Here is a 16,430-nt window from a genome sequence, read left to right as displayed (position 1 = left end):
TTTCATTTTTGTCATATAAAATCAGGCAGAAGACAATTTTCTATGCCTTGCGTTTGGCACATGATGGCCTTAGCCGCCTATGTGCCATAAAACCGAACGCAACACACAAGGCTGAGGCTTTTTTATTGATTGGTTGGGAGCCTCGATATTCTTGCACAGCGAAGGAAAGCTACGGAGGTTACCCAGCCCTCTTTAAAGCATTTACTAGTAACCATTTCTAGAATTTGACTGTGTTCACAAGGCATTATTAACGTTTGAGGGCCACTATACCAGGGATGATTTTTACATTTCTATAATATTCAACAAAAGACTTTACCTATACCTTGTTCTTGGCGCATGAGTTGCCTATGTGCCATAAAACCCAACCCAACACAACATTTATATAGGGTTAAAGACAACTGCAGACAAAGCATCGATATCTCATCGTCAAGATCTCAAGCTAGAAATGCTGTAAACATCTGCTAGGTGTTGCATGTTTCAAAGCAGTCGATAGTTATTTGCAACGTTACATCAACTATTCATAGCGCATGCTGTTGTAAACCTGTAATAATTTTAGCGCTATATGTAATCAGGCGATTTTATATTGTGGGACCTCCATACGGTGTGCAACATAAATAGTCTTGAGAAAATTCAGAGGCGAGCAGTGCTTTTCACGTATTCCCAGCACGGTCGCACCGAATCGGTGCGACCGTGCTATAAGGAGCCAATGGAATCTATAGGAAGCCATTGGAATCTAATGGAACTGCAGCACAAGACTCGCAAGAACACAAACAGGCCAACACATAGGAAACAGCCTGAGTATCCGCTATGAGGGCCAAAGGAACGAGAAGACAGATAGACTGATAGAAATAATAAAAAGGTTAAAACCTTCGCAATTGCGAACAACTTGCATCCTGAATATCACAAGGATAGAAAACAAAGAGCTGAGGCCCTACAAAGCTCTATGGGGGTCGAAGGAATGTGTTCTACATCGACACCGCTGAGTATGAAGACTGCCGGTTTATGGTCACATTATTAGCAAATGAAAGACATGAGATCAAAGCTGGTTGCCCTGTCCGCACAAACTCTGCAGGAACGGCAGAAGAAACAGCCACAGCGCTTGCAATAATTGGAACTGAGGCTTTGATAAGCGACTGCAAATCCGAATTCAATAATTATGTCACAGGGAAAATTTAAAACGTAGCAAACATTATACTATATCTAAGAGATACGGAAAGAGATATTGAAATTATATAGTTACGGGCCCATTCCCTGCTGCAGGGAATTGAAGGGGCTCACGAGCTTGCCAGCCGTACAACCTTACGGCTGGGCCAAGGGTCCTCACGTGATAGCTGTTGTGACCGACTACTTAGACATTGGAGTCACACAACGCTGCAGACTAAGCCGAGCGGCGTACCCGCCTTCTGATCATTAAACAAAGAGCAAGAGAGTCCGCCCATCCATCCATCCAAGCCGCCGCGGTGGCTCTGGTTATGGCGCTCGGCTGCTGACCCGAAAGACGCGGATTCGATCCCGGCCGCGGCGGTCGAATTTCGATGGAGGCGAAATTCTAGAGGCCCGTGTGCGGTGCGATGTCTGCACGTTAGAGAACCCCAGGTGGTCTAAATTTCCTGAGCCCTTCACTACGGCGTCTCTCGTGGCCTGAATCGCTTTGTGACGTTAAACCCCCATAATCCAAACCAATCCAAACCAATCCATCCATCCATCCAACCAATGAATTTACAATTCCAATTTACCCAAATCTTCGCCGGTGGCCTGTGCTCCAGTGCCGCCTTTGATCAGCGTTGTTGTCAACGCCAAAGAATATTGCTTTTGTGCCCTGTTTCTGCCTCAACATTGTCCGCGCCAAAGCATGCAGCACACTTCTCTCTGTCACTGTTGCCACATAGCTGAAGGTGCGAAATTTAGTTTGATATTAGTATTAGTTGCAGAAGAAGACGAGGCGCCGTGCACAGCACGAGAGTGTTGCAGTGTAACACGAGGCGCAATCCGCTGCGGCTATAACCTAGTGCTCCGTGCAGTGGGCGACGAAGCTGATCTTTTCGCGCTACTGCGATTTTGAATCCCAGTCCGGGCAACGTTTATTCGTTTATTTAGTTTTATTTTTCTTTGGCTTGACGAAGGTTACCCTCAAGGTCAAGCCTCGCAGGAAATGGTGGTAAGCTCGATTAACCTCATGAAGCAGTGCTTTCTCAATAAAGTGGTAGCGAATTGTTACTGTTCGGCGATCGCTGTCTTTTATTGCGAAGCAATACTACTTTAGGTCGCACTTCAGCCCGTTTCGTGGCGAGGCGGTGGTAGGCACCATTGACCTTTAGCGTGACCTCGCTGCGTGACGTCACACCACGTGACCTAGAGTGACGTCACACCAGCTGTGTAAAAACGGGGCCCCATCTCACGCCGTCGCGAGGCGAGGCGGTAGCCACCAACGGCGGCCTAACTCCCGCTCCTCTCACCAGGGGCGCTACGGTCGGTGTCACGTCACGCCAGCTGTGTAAAAACGGGGCCCCATCTCACGCCGTCGCGAGGCGAGGCGGTAGCCACCAACGGCGGCCTGACTCCCACTCCTCTCACCAGGGGCGCTACGGTCAGAGTGATGTCACACCAGCTGTATAAAACAGCTCCGCTCCTCTCGCCAAGGCAGTCATACAGCCAGATGTTACGATGGTGCCTGCGAACAAGGCAGCTCGGCAGAATGCAAAGAGGAAGCATCAGCGAGCTACGGACACTATTGCTTCGCAATCACCAGGCTTAACCAAGCTAAGCCACGGCCGTTTTTTTCAACCATTAGAGAGAGTGCGTGTACTGCTAGGAATAGCGGTGTTTGCTATGATACACGAGGTCCTTGCAGTCCTGCTCGAGCTTGAAAGATGCAGAAACTGGAGATGTTTCAGACTGCGCTTAAGGTTCAGACCAAGCTTGCCCCGGCACGAATGTGGGGTTGACCAGTACCGCCTTACCGCAGGACGCGGCGATGTCCGAAAACATTGCTGACTTCTCCGGAACGGTGTCCGCTCACCAGGCTTTCTTGGGCCACGGCGACCGCACGACGCTTGGTGATCTCAAGTACGACGCCGAACAGCTATTCTTTGTCGCCTCATGCCTGAAATGGTGTAGCGAAGGGAGCGCCCTTCAGCCCAAGAAATACGCGTCCTGGGCGGACCGCTGCAATGTGCCTCTCAGGAACGTAGAGGCCTTCGCCGAAGCCTTCCAGTGCCCCGCTGGCGTTGAGATGCATCCAGAGTTGCGATGCACCTTCTGGTAGAATGCGCATGTAAACTAATAAAGCTCACTTATCACTACTTGCTTTCGTGCTTTATTCACACACGTACAGAACTCCAAAATGTTTAAAGAAAGCCGGAAGCGCGTTACCAAAGCCGCCATCACCACCGCGGGAAGGCCACCCGCGCGTTGCCGCCGAGCTTACGCTTATACTACGATCTAAACAGAAGGAAGTAAAAAGAGAGTAAGCGGTCCTCTACTGCACTCCCTTTTATAAAGGGGCAACTGCGAGAGTTCCAACGCTTTTGTTTTCTCCGAGTGTGGCATTTCACATAAGAGAAGATAGGAGGATCGGGAAATGTAAAGGAAGGGTGCCTGAAGGAATATAGTCCAGTTTTTAGGACCTAATCCGAGAGTTTTAATGCGTTTAACATATCAACAGGCTCAACTATTTGCCTTTATCGCCGAGAGGTACTGCTATAAAATTAGAGTTACATCCTTGTCTGCCGTTCATGGGCACCTGAGTTCGCGGCCAATGGGCTACGGCAGAATAGTACGGACTGAATTTAGGTCTCACAAAAGCAGACAATTGCGCAAATTTTTAACCAAATTCATAATTGATTAGCTGAAGACAACACGCACGACTCGTAATAGTGACACAAGAAGAGCTTGCAGAACTACCCCACGAGGCAAGTTTAAACTTTTCTTGAGCAGAGAACGAGCCAGATACCGGCTGTGCATAAGTGGCAGGAATGCTGTAAGTGTCGCTGCACTTTTCCGGAGAAATTAGGGCCACCTTTTTGAAACACATAGAGGACAGCCATTTTCGTCACTACAATCTAAAGCTACGCAGACCAAATGAAACAATCACCAGCCAGCCAGCCTAGCCAAGCCCACTCAAGCCAACACGACCAACCCGCCAACACAACAAAACACAACCCAACCCAACTAGACATGCTAATCGAACCCAACCTTACCAACCAACCAGCCAGACAGTCAGCCGACCGACCGACCGACCGATCGGCCAGCCAGCCCGGCCAGCCCGGCAAGCCCGGCAAGCCCGGCCAGCCCGGCCGGCCGGCTAGATTGGCTAAGTTTAGGAAGATGTCCGATTTTCCTTCTACTGCGCTCTTGTAAATACTTAAAAGGTTGTATTCAACGTGCATTCCACTTTTAGCATATTATTCTTCAGGAAAAGTTGCTCTGTATGCTACAGAAATGTAGCGTTTTGAATAATACGGATAGCCCTTTTTTGATCATGGTTAGCTTACTTATATTAGACTTGGTCATATAGCCTCTGACTAATACGCAGTACCGTAATTGCGAGTTGAAAAGTTCGTTATATATGAGTTTTCTTATGAAATGTGGGAGATAATGGCGGTTTATATTTAATAGTTCTACAAACTTGCTTACTTTATTTGATAAATTATTTACATGTCTTCCGTTTCAAGATATATATTCAGAAACTCATAGACAAAGAATTTTCACACATTTTTCTAATGCAAATGTGTACAGGCCGAGAGTGATGTTCGTAGGTATATAAGGTAAGGTGCCGGGTATACGAAACAAAATACATTTGATTTTAGATTCGTTTTGCATCATTTTTTTTATTCTCGACACCATTCTTACGGTATGTTACAAAATGCGCTAGCATAATTTAAAATTTTTTCAAAGTATTCCTTGTAATAAATACTGTTGAATCGTCGGCACGAATTACACATTTACAGTTTCTAAATCTGTAAAATGTCATTGGTGTACAAAAAAAAATAATGGGTCCTAAAATGCTTCCGTTTGGAAGACCTGATTGAAAATCTTGTAGGCGTGATTTATTTTAATTTACCTCAACATACTGACGCCGACCATTTAGATAAGATCGATGTAATTTTGCGTAATACCTCGGAAATCATGGTGCTCCATTTGTTCTCGAATTTTTCAAATTTTCCAATATTGAGTGATTCACACGGTCAAATACCTTCCTGAAATCAATGTATATTCATAGAGTCATAGGTTTTCTTCTCGAAATTGTCTAGTAGCATCTCCTTCTGTAGCATCTCCTTCTGGACTGAAAAGTGAATTTTCAATCTAGCAATTTTTTCGTTAACCAAACTGGTAATTTATTATTAGTTGTGTTTTCTTGAGGAACTGTCAATGCGACTGTTAATAATTTTCACTAGTGCCCTTGAACATACCGGAAGAATGGACACTGCTCTATATTTAATTAAGCTATTTTTATATCCACCCTTGTGGACTTAACTTGACTCTGTATATTTGCATTTTAGTAGGAAGAACTTCTGTAGATAGGACCAGATTAAATATACGTGCTAGTGCAGCTGCAATACCTTCACACTGGAAATTCCTTCATACCTTCAATACCTTCATACTGGGCTGGCGGGCAGAAGGTAGAACTGGCTGCTAGTACTGACGACATAGATAAGCTCGCCTAAAAGCGGGCAGGCTAAGGAAATGGCGTCCTACGTTTTGCCGCAGGACTGTCGGAAACATAGGAAAACTGTTTTTTCAATCATTAAAATGATTTAATCTGAACTTAAGATCAATAAAAAATAAGAAGCTGGTTATGAAACTACCTTTCAAGGACCTGAATGAGTCACTAGATTCTGTGATGTTAACCGAGACGTGGTCAAGTGACAACGACGGTTACCGAATCGCTGGGCATGAAACTTAATATTTAAATTGCTCCGCAGGATTGGGTTGAGGAGTGTGCATTATGGTCAAGAAAATTTTTGAATGTGAGCTGCTTGAAGAAATTTCTAGACTTACAGAAGATTATGAAGTTGTATTCGTTCGCGTGAAAAACGACTTGTTGGTCCTCTGTTACGGGCCACCATATGGAAAAATGGCACCTTTCGTGGATTATTCAGAAACACTGTTCTCGTTCGTTAACATCAATCGTCTTAATTTTATAATCGGTGGTGACATTAATATTATTATATATAATGCTTCTTTGCAAACCAACCTTGCTGTCTTGTAGAACACTCATGGTGCTCGGAACACAATCTATATTCCAACGAGAGTGACAGTATGTTCATCCTCCTTGATAGATGCGTTTCTTACCAATATGGATGCAAACAGGATTAATGCAGATGCGCTATCCTCAAATCTCAGCGATCATTTACCCATATTCTTATGTGCCAAAGGTCAGTTAAACTCAGAAAAACATGTCAAACATATTTTGTTCAACATATAACACAGCGAAAACTAATATCGTTCTACGACAAAATTGCGCAGACTTCGTGGGATCCCATCTTTTTCAGCAAAAATGTAGACACCGCATATGATATTTTTCTGAAAATACTCAAGCCAATTTATAAACAGAGTTTTCTTCTAGTCGCAGTCAGAAAGGGTAGAAAGATTCGAAAACCATAGGTTACTGCAGAGCTTTCCGCGAGAGTTAGAGGAAAGATAAGTTATATCACCAGTTTGTCCAGAGCAAAGGTAAAAAATACTGCTAGAGTTTTAAGCCTATCGTAATCGCTTAGATAACGATTCAAAGAAGGTTGGACGTGAATATTTAGACCGTATATTTTGCCCTGCAGCAGGTCGGATGACACAACTTGGCTCGGGCTGAACTCGATGCTAAACGATAAAATAGCACCTGATAAATTCTGTAAAATGAAAGTAAATGACACTGTGCCAACCGGAGAACCTCTTTCCGATGCTTTCAATACATATTTCGCAAAGTTCAACAGAACCGTGGTTTTTAATGAGCTTCCGAATTTTCCGCTCAATTGTAGCTCAATGTTTCTGATTTCAGGCAAAGAAACAGAGATTACAAACATTATTTTAAACCTAAGAAATAGTGGTGCGAACGACGTTGAGGGTATTCAAACAAAACCAACAAAAAACGTTGCCAATCTTCTTGCTCCATGTCTAGTGCCTATATTTAATGTAGGTTTTGAGGAGGCCATATTTGCGCATAGAATGAAGGGTAACAAGAAAGATATGGGAAATTACAGTCCCATATCAATACTTCCGACCTTTTCCAAACCTTTAGAAAACGCTATTTTAAAAGGAATGACAACTTTTTAAGGAAAACGAGCAGTTCGGTTTTCCCAAAGGATACAGCACAGAACTTGCACTTGTGACCCAAAAGGAACACATCTTAAGCAAGCTGGAAGAATTAAAGGTAGTTTTGGGCTTGTATGTCAACTTCTCTAAAGCTTTCGGCACTATCAATCATTCAGTGCTGATAAGGAATCTGGAAAATTATGGCTTTCGCGGAAAAGCCAGTGCCCTTATCGATCCCTACCTAAAACACTGTACCCAAATAGTAGCCATAGATTATTCCTTGTCCGACCCACTTCATGTTTCATACGGCGTACCACAAGGGAGTATCCTGGGCCCCTTTCTTTTCAACCTGCATGTGAACGATGTGTACAGCATAGCTTCGTCCGCTGTATTCATAAACTATGCAGATGACACAAGTATATTCTTTATAAGTAGAATCAAGCGATCAGATGATGGCTGCAACCATCAACGTATCTCTATTGAAGCTTGATGAATGGACAAAAAGTGGCTTGAAAATGAACGCTAATAAAACAAAAGTGGTTCTGTTTCTTAGTAGAAACAAAAATATCGATATACAAAATAAAATTTTACTACGCTAAACTATCATAGAGATTGTGCCCAGCTTTAAGACTTTGGGCGTCATCTTTCAAGACACAATGTCGTGAGATGTCCACGTCGATTCCACTGCAATAAAGTTGTCACAAATAGTCGGCATATTTTCTCGAAGTCGTCATGTATTCCCTCGCCCCATTTTGATGTTAATTTACAATAGCCTTTTTCCTCTAGACTGAACTATTGTCATCTAGTATGGGCAGCAACTACTAAATCCAACATTGAAAGGCTGCTTATTCTGCAAAAAAGATTCGAAGAGCTTTAGAAAATGTTCCAGTGCACTCTCATGCGCGTGCATTATTCCCAAAATACAACGTTATTCCAGCCACAAACTATTACGAATATCGGCTTTGAAAAGTCTTCAAACAAGATGCTAAGTATAATAATAGTTTTATTCAGGAAATAGCTAAACTACAAGGAAATGTAGACTCCTACAATACACGCCATTTCTAACCATGGAAGGTTAATCAAGCAGAACAACATACTTCCTTCAAATGTTGCAGAAAAAACTGCTAAGGATAATAAACAGTCTAGAAGCTCGAAATATACAAATTGAAAAAAAAATTACATTCAAGACATTGCGTAAGTTTTTCAAACTACAGTACACATCTTTGTTCTTTCTTTTGCATGTGAAATGTAGCTTCATGTCATGTCACTCTTATCATACATTCACCTCGTAATATTTTATGCACTGTACCCTCGATTTCTTTCGTTGTGACTTAAGTGCTGTTTATCTTCAGTGAGTACTGCCAATGCAGGGGGCCTGTGGCACTTTCAAGCTGGCTTCTTGCAGCTTTTTCTGCAGGCATTGTACATCTTGTACAGTGATGTGTATAAAGTTTTATTCTATTCTAATAAATATTAAAAAGAACGTGTTTTATAGGTCTATAGGAGTTTTTAAGCCCTCGAAAAAAAAATACCTCTGACACAATTCTGTGCTCAAAGAATAGGCTTTGAGACAATGTTTACACAGAAGACAATGCCTCTGGACAATAAGTAGTCTTCCCAATATCTATAAAAAATTTTAAAGTGATTCGCTAGCTCTGCTCTACCTACTTCTTTGTCATCGCTAACAATGTTCTTCTTCTTAATAAGTTTTTATTTATTTATTTGGGACGCTAAATGTGCCGCACGGATTAAAACGCAATGTCATTAAAGAACGTTATACCTGGTTACAAAAAGGCATGAAGTTCGGTTATGTATAAAAAGTCAAATATTCTTCGGGCTTAAATGTTTTCGCTAGCACCAAATGGAAATCGGAGTCGTTCGACGACAGGCCTGCCTCTTGAAGAACGCGAGCGCGCACCAGCGAAGTTCCTGGGTCATCTCCACAATGACTTAATGTTGAGAATGGCCTCGTGGAGAATGTTGTCGTAGGCCTTCCTGATATGTGTTGCTAGGACTGTGCGAACGAGACGGCTCTAAGGTGAGCGACGTTTCACGTCGTTGGCAAAGTGGTCAAGACCATCTTCAGCTCCGTAACCTGGTCGGACACCAATTTCGGAGGGCGAATATTTCTGATGACGGTCGAGCCACCAGGAGAGTCGGGTGTCAAGCAGTTTTTAATGCAGGTTACAAATCGTTGGGGTAAGATAATTCGGTCGTAGGGCACCAATAGTTGTGAGTGATTTTCCGGGCTTAGGTATTGGAACTACTACTGAATGTTTCCAGTCGGGTGCCATTTCACTGGATGTCCAGAATTCATTAAAAATTCTGAGAAGTGAAGTCAATGCTTCACCGTCTCGATTCCGGAATAAGGCATGTTCTTAGCTATGTTTCTTAATTATGTTCTTAATTACAATGTTCTTAATTATGTTTTCCTGCCTATTTCTGTTCAGCAGCTTATTAGCATTTTTCCATATTGTGTCACTGTTTTTTATGCAGTCGCTATCAAATGAGTGAGCATAGCATTCATGTTTAGATTTTTTAAAAGCTTTAATTTATTGCGGAATGAGTTGAATTAACCCTCCCAGTTTCCCTCTGTGACGATACAATTTGTGCTTTTTTGTTATAAGCCTGGCTAAGTGGCGGGCTTTCTATGGCTTGCAGCACTTCTTAGGTGTGCTATGTGTTTTTAGTGGGAAGCATTCAAAATATTGTTGCCTAAATAATTCTAAAATCTTGTTATAAAATGCATTGGTGTCTTTAATTGTAAAGACTTTGCGCCAGTTTGTGTGTGTAATTGTTCGCCGGAAGTGTTCTAAGGTATGCGGTGTTATTTTCCGGTACATAACTTGCTTCACAGTGCGTTTTAATTCATTTTCGTACTTCATTATTAGTCATATGGGCATGTGATCTCTAATGTCTGAACTTAGGACGCCTGATTTGAAATCTTCAGCTGATGAATTGGTAACAAACAAATCTAAAGTTGACGATGTAAAAGGGGTAACCCTACTTGGGTGGAAATTACGTTTTGAAAACCATTTCATTGTAAAAGAAGTAAGAAATATGTGACGTGCTCTCTGTTAATCAACGCATCAATGTTAAAATCACCCTCTATTGTGAGCAAGAAGTCACTATAGAAACTTGCATAAGAGAGTAAAGCATCAAATAAATTCAGGAACACGGAAATATTTCGATTCGGTGGTCTGTAAATGACAGAAACTCTATTTTTGCCCTTCTTAATACACAAAACCTCATAGTCGGCAGTAATGGCGCTATATTTGACCACAATTTCAAAACCTGGTAGATTAGTTTGAATGGGCAAGCCGCCTCCTCTGTTTTTCCCGGTTGAGAAAATAATGCCTCACCCCTCTCAGCACAAAATGATTCCAGACGTCAGTGTACCATGTCTCAGTCAACATCAGCGCGTCGAACGGTATTTCACAACTCTTTCCTTAAGCTCCTCGTATGACATTACCCTTCCGTCGGACTCGCTAGCCACAAATGCCCTCATTTTCTCAGTTAGAAATGCAAAAGAATAGCCCCCCAACTTTCTTTTTGCGCAAGCATGAAGATCCCGTATTTAAATGAAACTGTTTTAACCATTCGTTTACTTTTGTACTACATAAAATATTAGCAATAGCTTCGGGGCTACTATCTGCGGCCATCGTTCGAAATGAAGGCTAAGTTGCTGAAAAAGACTACGCACGCATCCCGCTCAACTGCCTTCACAACTCTCCACTAGATCGCTTTCCTTATTAATCTGCACCACTGAGGATGACTCTGTACAGGGCGCGAAAATAATGTCATTTCTTGTCCACACAAACCGCCAGCCAAATCACGCTTGCAAGCGAAGGCACGGGAGCAAAAGCATGCGAATATTTACCTTTTAGCTTCAGAATTTGTTAAAGAAAGCATTTTTTTAGCAGATTACCCAAGATTTTACTAACAGAACTGAAATCAATAAATATTGCTTAACATTGCTCTGTGCCTGACACACCCATGCAAATAGCATTGGTGTGAGATTTTGCATACGCCATAACATGTGACAAAAAACACTCTCGATCTTATGTGATCTATGATTAGACGGCAATATTACGTCATCATATCGTATTCACAGAGTGCATTCCGCATGTTCGCCTAGCGCTGATCTGAAGCAAGCGCCGCCTCAAAAAGAGGATGTGGAGGTGACAGTGATCTGGAGCTGTGGTCAAGACGTTCGTCGATGTCCGCCGCGGTATTTTGCGATCTGTGATCTCTCTCATTCACGCGTGCCATCTTGGTGGAGGTGCTGGGTGGCCCACCACATGCACCGGACTCCTCCAGGGAGCAGGGACTGCAGCCCGCCTGAATCCTTTAAAGTCGAGTTTATGCCCACCCATCAAGGTAGCCGGTGGCTCAACGACTGCAACCAAAGTTCGGGCCTCTGCAGTCTCGTCCGAGCGTGAGCACACTGACCTCCGATTCAGCGCGACCGTCAGTGTCACGCAAACCCCTGTCAACATGCCGGATGCCGTCCCTTCGCTGTCCGTCGTGCTGCAGCAGCCACGCGAGTCACCCACCTTTCAAGTTTTTCCAGGCGGGGACCCGGAGGACTGGCTCGAGAAATTCAAGCGCGTAGCCCCGTACAACAGGTGGCCCGCCGACCCCAAGCAGCATGTGTTCTGTTCGCTGGAGGGTGCAGCTCGTACTTGGTTTGAAAACAGAGAGGCCACAATAACACCGTTGGGGTCTTTCAAGACTCAGTGCTTACAGGCTTTTACTACTGTCCTCTGGAAATATTGTTCCGAGCTGTTCCTCCAGGAGCGCGTCCAACTACCAAACAAGACCATCCTCGTTTACTTCGAGGACCTGGCGAAGCTCTTCCGCCCGGCTGATCCCAACATGTCTGAAGAGAATAAGCTGCGTTAACTTATGGGGGCATCAAGGAGGAGATTTTCACTGGGTTAGTTTGAAGGCCACCCAGAACAGTCGTTGAATATGTTTTCGAAGCCACTACGATGGAGTCGATGCTCGACACGCAATCCAGTCAGTACGAGCGTCCACCGTCGATGATGGCGGCCAGCAGTACCGAAGCTTCTACCCACGACGTCCTTCAGAAGACAATCCGGACCGTCTTACGAAAAGAGTTTCAAGAGCTCTTTAAAGCACCACCGTCACCGCAGGTTTCTTATATTTCGGACAATATTTGTGAAGAGGTCCAACAGGCGCTCACGCCGCCAGACCCTCATCAACCGAACACAACACCCCAGAGGATGACATACGCCACCGCCTTCACCGTCCACCGCCACCTGTAAGTCGCCCGATACACTTGTGTACAATCGGCGCGATCCCTTCCTTCCTAACCCTTATGGGTGCCTCCTCGGTAGAGCGACGTCTGGCTTACTTGCGAACATCGCCCTCAAAACTCAATGAGCACAAAACCTTCTTCACTTGCAGTTCTAATAATCAGTGCCATTTAATATTGCAAATGTTCCAGGCAGCATTCATTCTTATAGCCAGACACAAGGCTTCATTTTGAAAGCAGCGCCCAACATTTAGAGGGATGTGAACCATCCGTATACTAACTGGCAAGTGACACTAACCACAGCGCTTTGTCACCCCGAACACAATTCTCATGCAAACCTTCACTCGGCACAGTCAACTCCAAGCACAATCATTCAGTAGCCCCACTGCAGATGCGAGGAAATTAACAATTAATTACGATGGTGGTGGTAAAAACTATTCAACAAGAGGATCCAAGGCTAATGGGAACATGCGTTTTCGTCGAACCTCCCAAGCAAACATTCGAATGTCACTTGAGGCACCTCCCAGACACGTTACAACACAGTTTTCTGGCTGTTATATGCACTCAGTGGCAGCTGCATGTAATCACGCTCAAGCTACCAAAGCGACTCTAACACCATAGAGTTGCCAAGCGATGCCAGCGGAGCAGTCCTCGCTTTTCATTGCATTAAAAACCAGCTCTAAAAACACACACACAGAGGACGAGACGAGACACACGGAAGGCGCTGAACTTACAACTGAATTTTATTCATAGTAACAAGTCAATTTATACAATACACACACACGTCTAAGGCTGTCCCTTCAAATACAGATGTACTGTAACCACCCACATGCGATAATCCCCTAAAAACATATTAAACAAATATCCCAGACACGTGCGCTATCGTCAAACCCGCTACCCACAATGAAGCAAGCTCATTTCACTGCTTGACAAGCTAATCGAAGTTTTGCACACACATCCATCGCCCTTTCTGAGAATGTGGAATGCCTCAGCGATCTCTCTTGTGTATTGGTGATCATGTACGAACAGTACGGTCGTATCAACAAAAATCGGAGTACAATTCCACGCAATGCAGTGTTGGGATACATTTCTATTTTCTTTCCTGCTTACGGAATTGGCATGCTCTGTGAGGCGAAAATTGATTCGCCGCCCGGTCTGGCCGATTTATATACGCCGGCAAGACAAAGGGGTAAGCTATACCACGCCTTGCTTACAGGTAACAAATTTCTTCCTATGCTTGATTTTGCATTGTTTCCTACTAATCTTCCCATCACATTTCCTCGGTACTGCAGTCCCTACTTTTTCCAGTTTATTGGGAGCAGAAAAAACCAAGCTTACACCGTATCGGGCTCCTACTCTTATAAGCCGGTGATACAGGGCGTGGATTTACGGCATAACCGCCAATTTCCTTACTTTTGGTTCATAGCTGAGTTCCGAGGGGAGCCCAAATGTCTTCAGCGTTGTAGACACTTTTTCCGCACAGGACACGATAAGAGCATCCGGGTAACCTGCATACCTGCACCTGCTGACCTCTGCGTCGAGGCTGGATCCCATTCTATGGGGGCAAGATTTCTTGCAATACCGATGCGGTTCTTAACAATACCAGTTTTTACAAGTTTAGAATGGAAAGAACTGTAGTTGAGCAAAATTTTCTCGCTCCGAGAGGAGTACTCTCAACAGACATGCTCAGGATCAATGGTTAATTTCGAATCCAGAAACTGTAAGGATCTTTGATGAGGAACTTTATGCGTAAACTCCAGTCCTGACCCATTGTGGGAAAAACATCCAGAACGTGTGATATTTCCAGGAATGGAGACCTGCCTAGTATAAAAAATTCGTCGACATAGCGGAAAATGCGAGTGTTACTTCCGGCCAGCTGTCACAAAATTCGGCGCATATTGAAAAAAAAGCGCTGCGCGTAAGCAATCGCGCCCACGCGCGGGTAAACGAAAGAAGAAAAAAAACTGGGTGGAATGACCCCCGTAAAGCGCGTAAACCTTGCGTGGGCTTTTCACTCAGCTCGCCGGCGCGGCGGCAAAGTAAACACAGCCACGCGCGGCGTCGATTTCTCTAGAATGTCGGAGAACTTTCTGCTAGTTGTCGACTTAAAGGTGCTAACCTTGTCTGCGCTAAAGTGATACCCTCTCCCCTTCGCTCCTTCGCCAATGACTCCGCGTGGCAAGAATGACCTAGATTTTTCTGGAAAGTGATTTCCGCGCTCGACCAATGGGGTCGAGCCCCCGGCACGAGAAGCAGGAGCTTGTGCTGTTGATACTGCGTGTATGTGCGCGCCTGCCTTGGCGCGAAGTACAAACAGAAGTGGGCTGTGCCTATAAATGAGGGGCTGAAACCTCTGTCTGTAAACCCGAGCCGCCGTTCAGGTTTCCGAGAAGCGCGACCGCTCGACTCCCGGGAGAACACCACTCGACCAGCCACGGACCAGTTAGGCAACGTGCGCCAGTGTGCGGAACGGCCCCGTCGTGCTCCTCAGGTAGTCGGACTGTCCCAGTGCCCGGTGCACAAAATGTGTTTTTTTGCTTGTCTCTCTCTGCATTAGTGCACTTTAGGTGCAAATATTCTGTTGAATTGAATCTCTCTCTAGTCTTACTTTGCACTAGTTGCATTGTATTTTTAAATCACTTTGTGTGTGCTCGTACGAGTTATTGTGAAATCCTCTGTATCGTCTCTTTGCTGTATAAACTTTGTTTTGTTTTGTGAACCTCTGGCTCCGACCCATTCTATGGCTTGCGACCGGCGAAAGCTGGACACCAAACGACCAACCCCCTTGTCGCTTGGTAGCTGGTCTGCGGCTGAGCTTGCCACGCTGAGTCGAAGGCATATTCTTTGTGACCGAGACCACTACCCACACACTCTAAAGGTGTCGGGGAGCGCACGCTAAAGTGCGCGAAGTGGTGACACCCGCTCTTTCTCAACTAATCTGTCAACCCTGCCTAGAAAAATGTTACTAAGAATGCGGGCTACTCTGGAACCTATGCAGACCCCAGATTTTTGCAAACAAACCTTACCGTCCAACTCTATATACGTGTTGTTGAGGCAAAAAACCAACACTTCCGTGTGGGATACAGTGCTAACGCTACAACTGTTTTGAAAACCGTATCCATCATTGTCATCCGTGATGCACTCCTGAACATACTGCATAAGTTGAAGGTGTGGAAGCGAATACAACAAATTAACAACATCAATACTAAAGCTCAGACACGTGGCAGGATTCTCCTTCAGCAGGAGGTTTGCAAGGCGAGTTGTGGCGTTAGCACTGCATCCTTCATGGAACTGTTGATTTTTTACCTCAACAACACGTATGTAGAGTGGGACGGTAAGGTTTGTTTGCAAACATCTGGGGTCTGCATAGTTTCCAGATTAGCCCCCATTATTAGTAACATTTTTCTAGGCAGGGTTGAACGATTAGTTAAGCAGGAGCCGGCCGGAAGAAACGCTCGAATTTTCCGGTATGTCGACGATTTTTTGATACTAGGCAGGTCTCAATTCGCGAGGATTTCACACGTTCTGGATATTTTTTCCCGCAATGGGTCAGGACTGGAGTTTACGCACGAAGTTCCTCACCAAAGATTATTACAGTTTCTGGATTTGAAATTAACCTTTGACCCTGAGCCTGTCTGTTGGGAATACTCTCCCCTTGGAGCGAGAAACCTTTGCACAACTACAGTTCTTTCCGTTCTAAACTTGTGAAAACTCGTATTGCTAAGAACCGCATCGGTATGGCAAGAAATCTTGTCCCCATAGAATGGGATCCAGCCTCAACGCTCAGGTCAGCAGGTGCAGAGATGCAGGTTACCCGGATGCTCTTATCGTGTTCTGTGCGGAAAAAGTGTCTAAAACGCTGAAGACGTCCGGGCTCCCCTCGGAACTCAGCTCTGGACCA

At 44.6% G+C, this 16,430-nt stretch overlaps 1 protein-coding gene across 1 annotated transcript in view; it reads left to right on the top strand.

The window, feature by feature from the left end:
- LOC144133872 (neprilysin-1-like) overlaps nucleotides 1-12,153 on the top strand; it is a 37,980-nt gene extending 25,827 nt beyond the window's left edge. Inside the window, exon 6 of the mRNA XM_077666940.1 lies at nucleotides 11,569-12,153. Coding sequence (XP_077523066.1) covers nucleotides 11,569-12,153 — 585 coding nt within the window. The remainder of the gene's footprint in view (nucleotides 1-11,568) is intronic.
- Nucleotides 12,154-16,430: the final 4,277 nt, after the last annotated feature.

This window comes from Amblyomma americanum, chromosome 5 (genome assembly GCF_052857255.1).
Source record: "Amblyomma americanum isolate KBUSLIRL-KWMA chromosome 5, ASM5285725v1, whole genome shotgun sequence".
Lineage (NCBI taxonomy): Eukaryota > Metazoa > Arthropoda > Arachnida > Ixodida > Ixodidae > Amblyomma > Amblyomma americanum.
The sequence above is the reverse complement of the archived record's forward strand: the minus strand, read 5'-3'. Positions and strand labels throughout refer to the sequence as shown.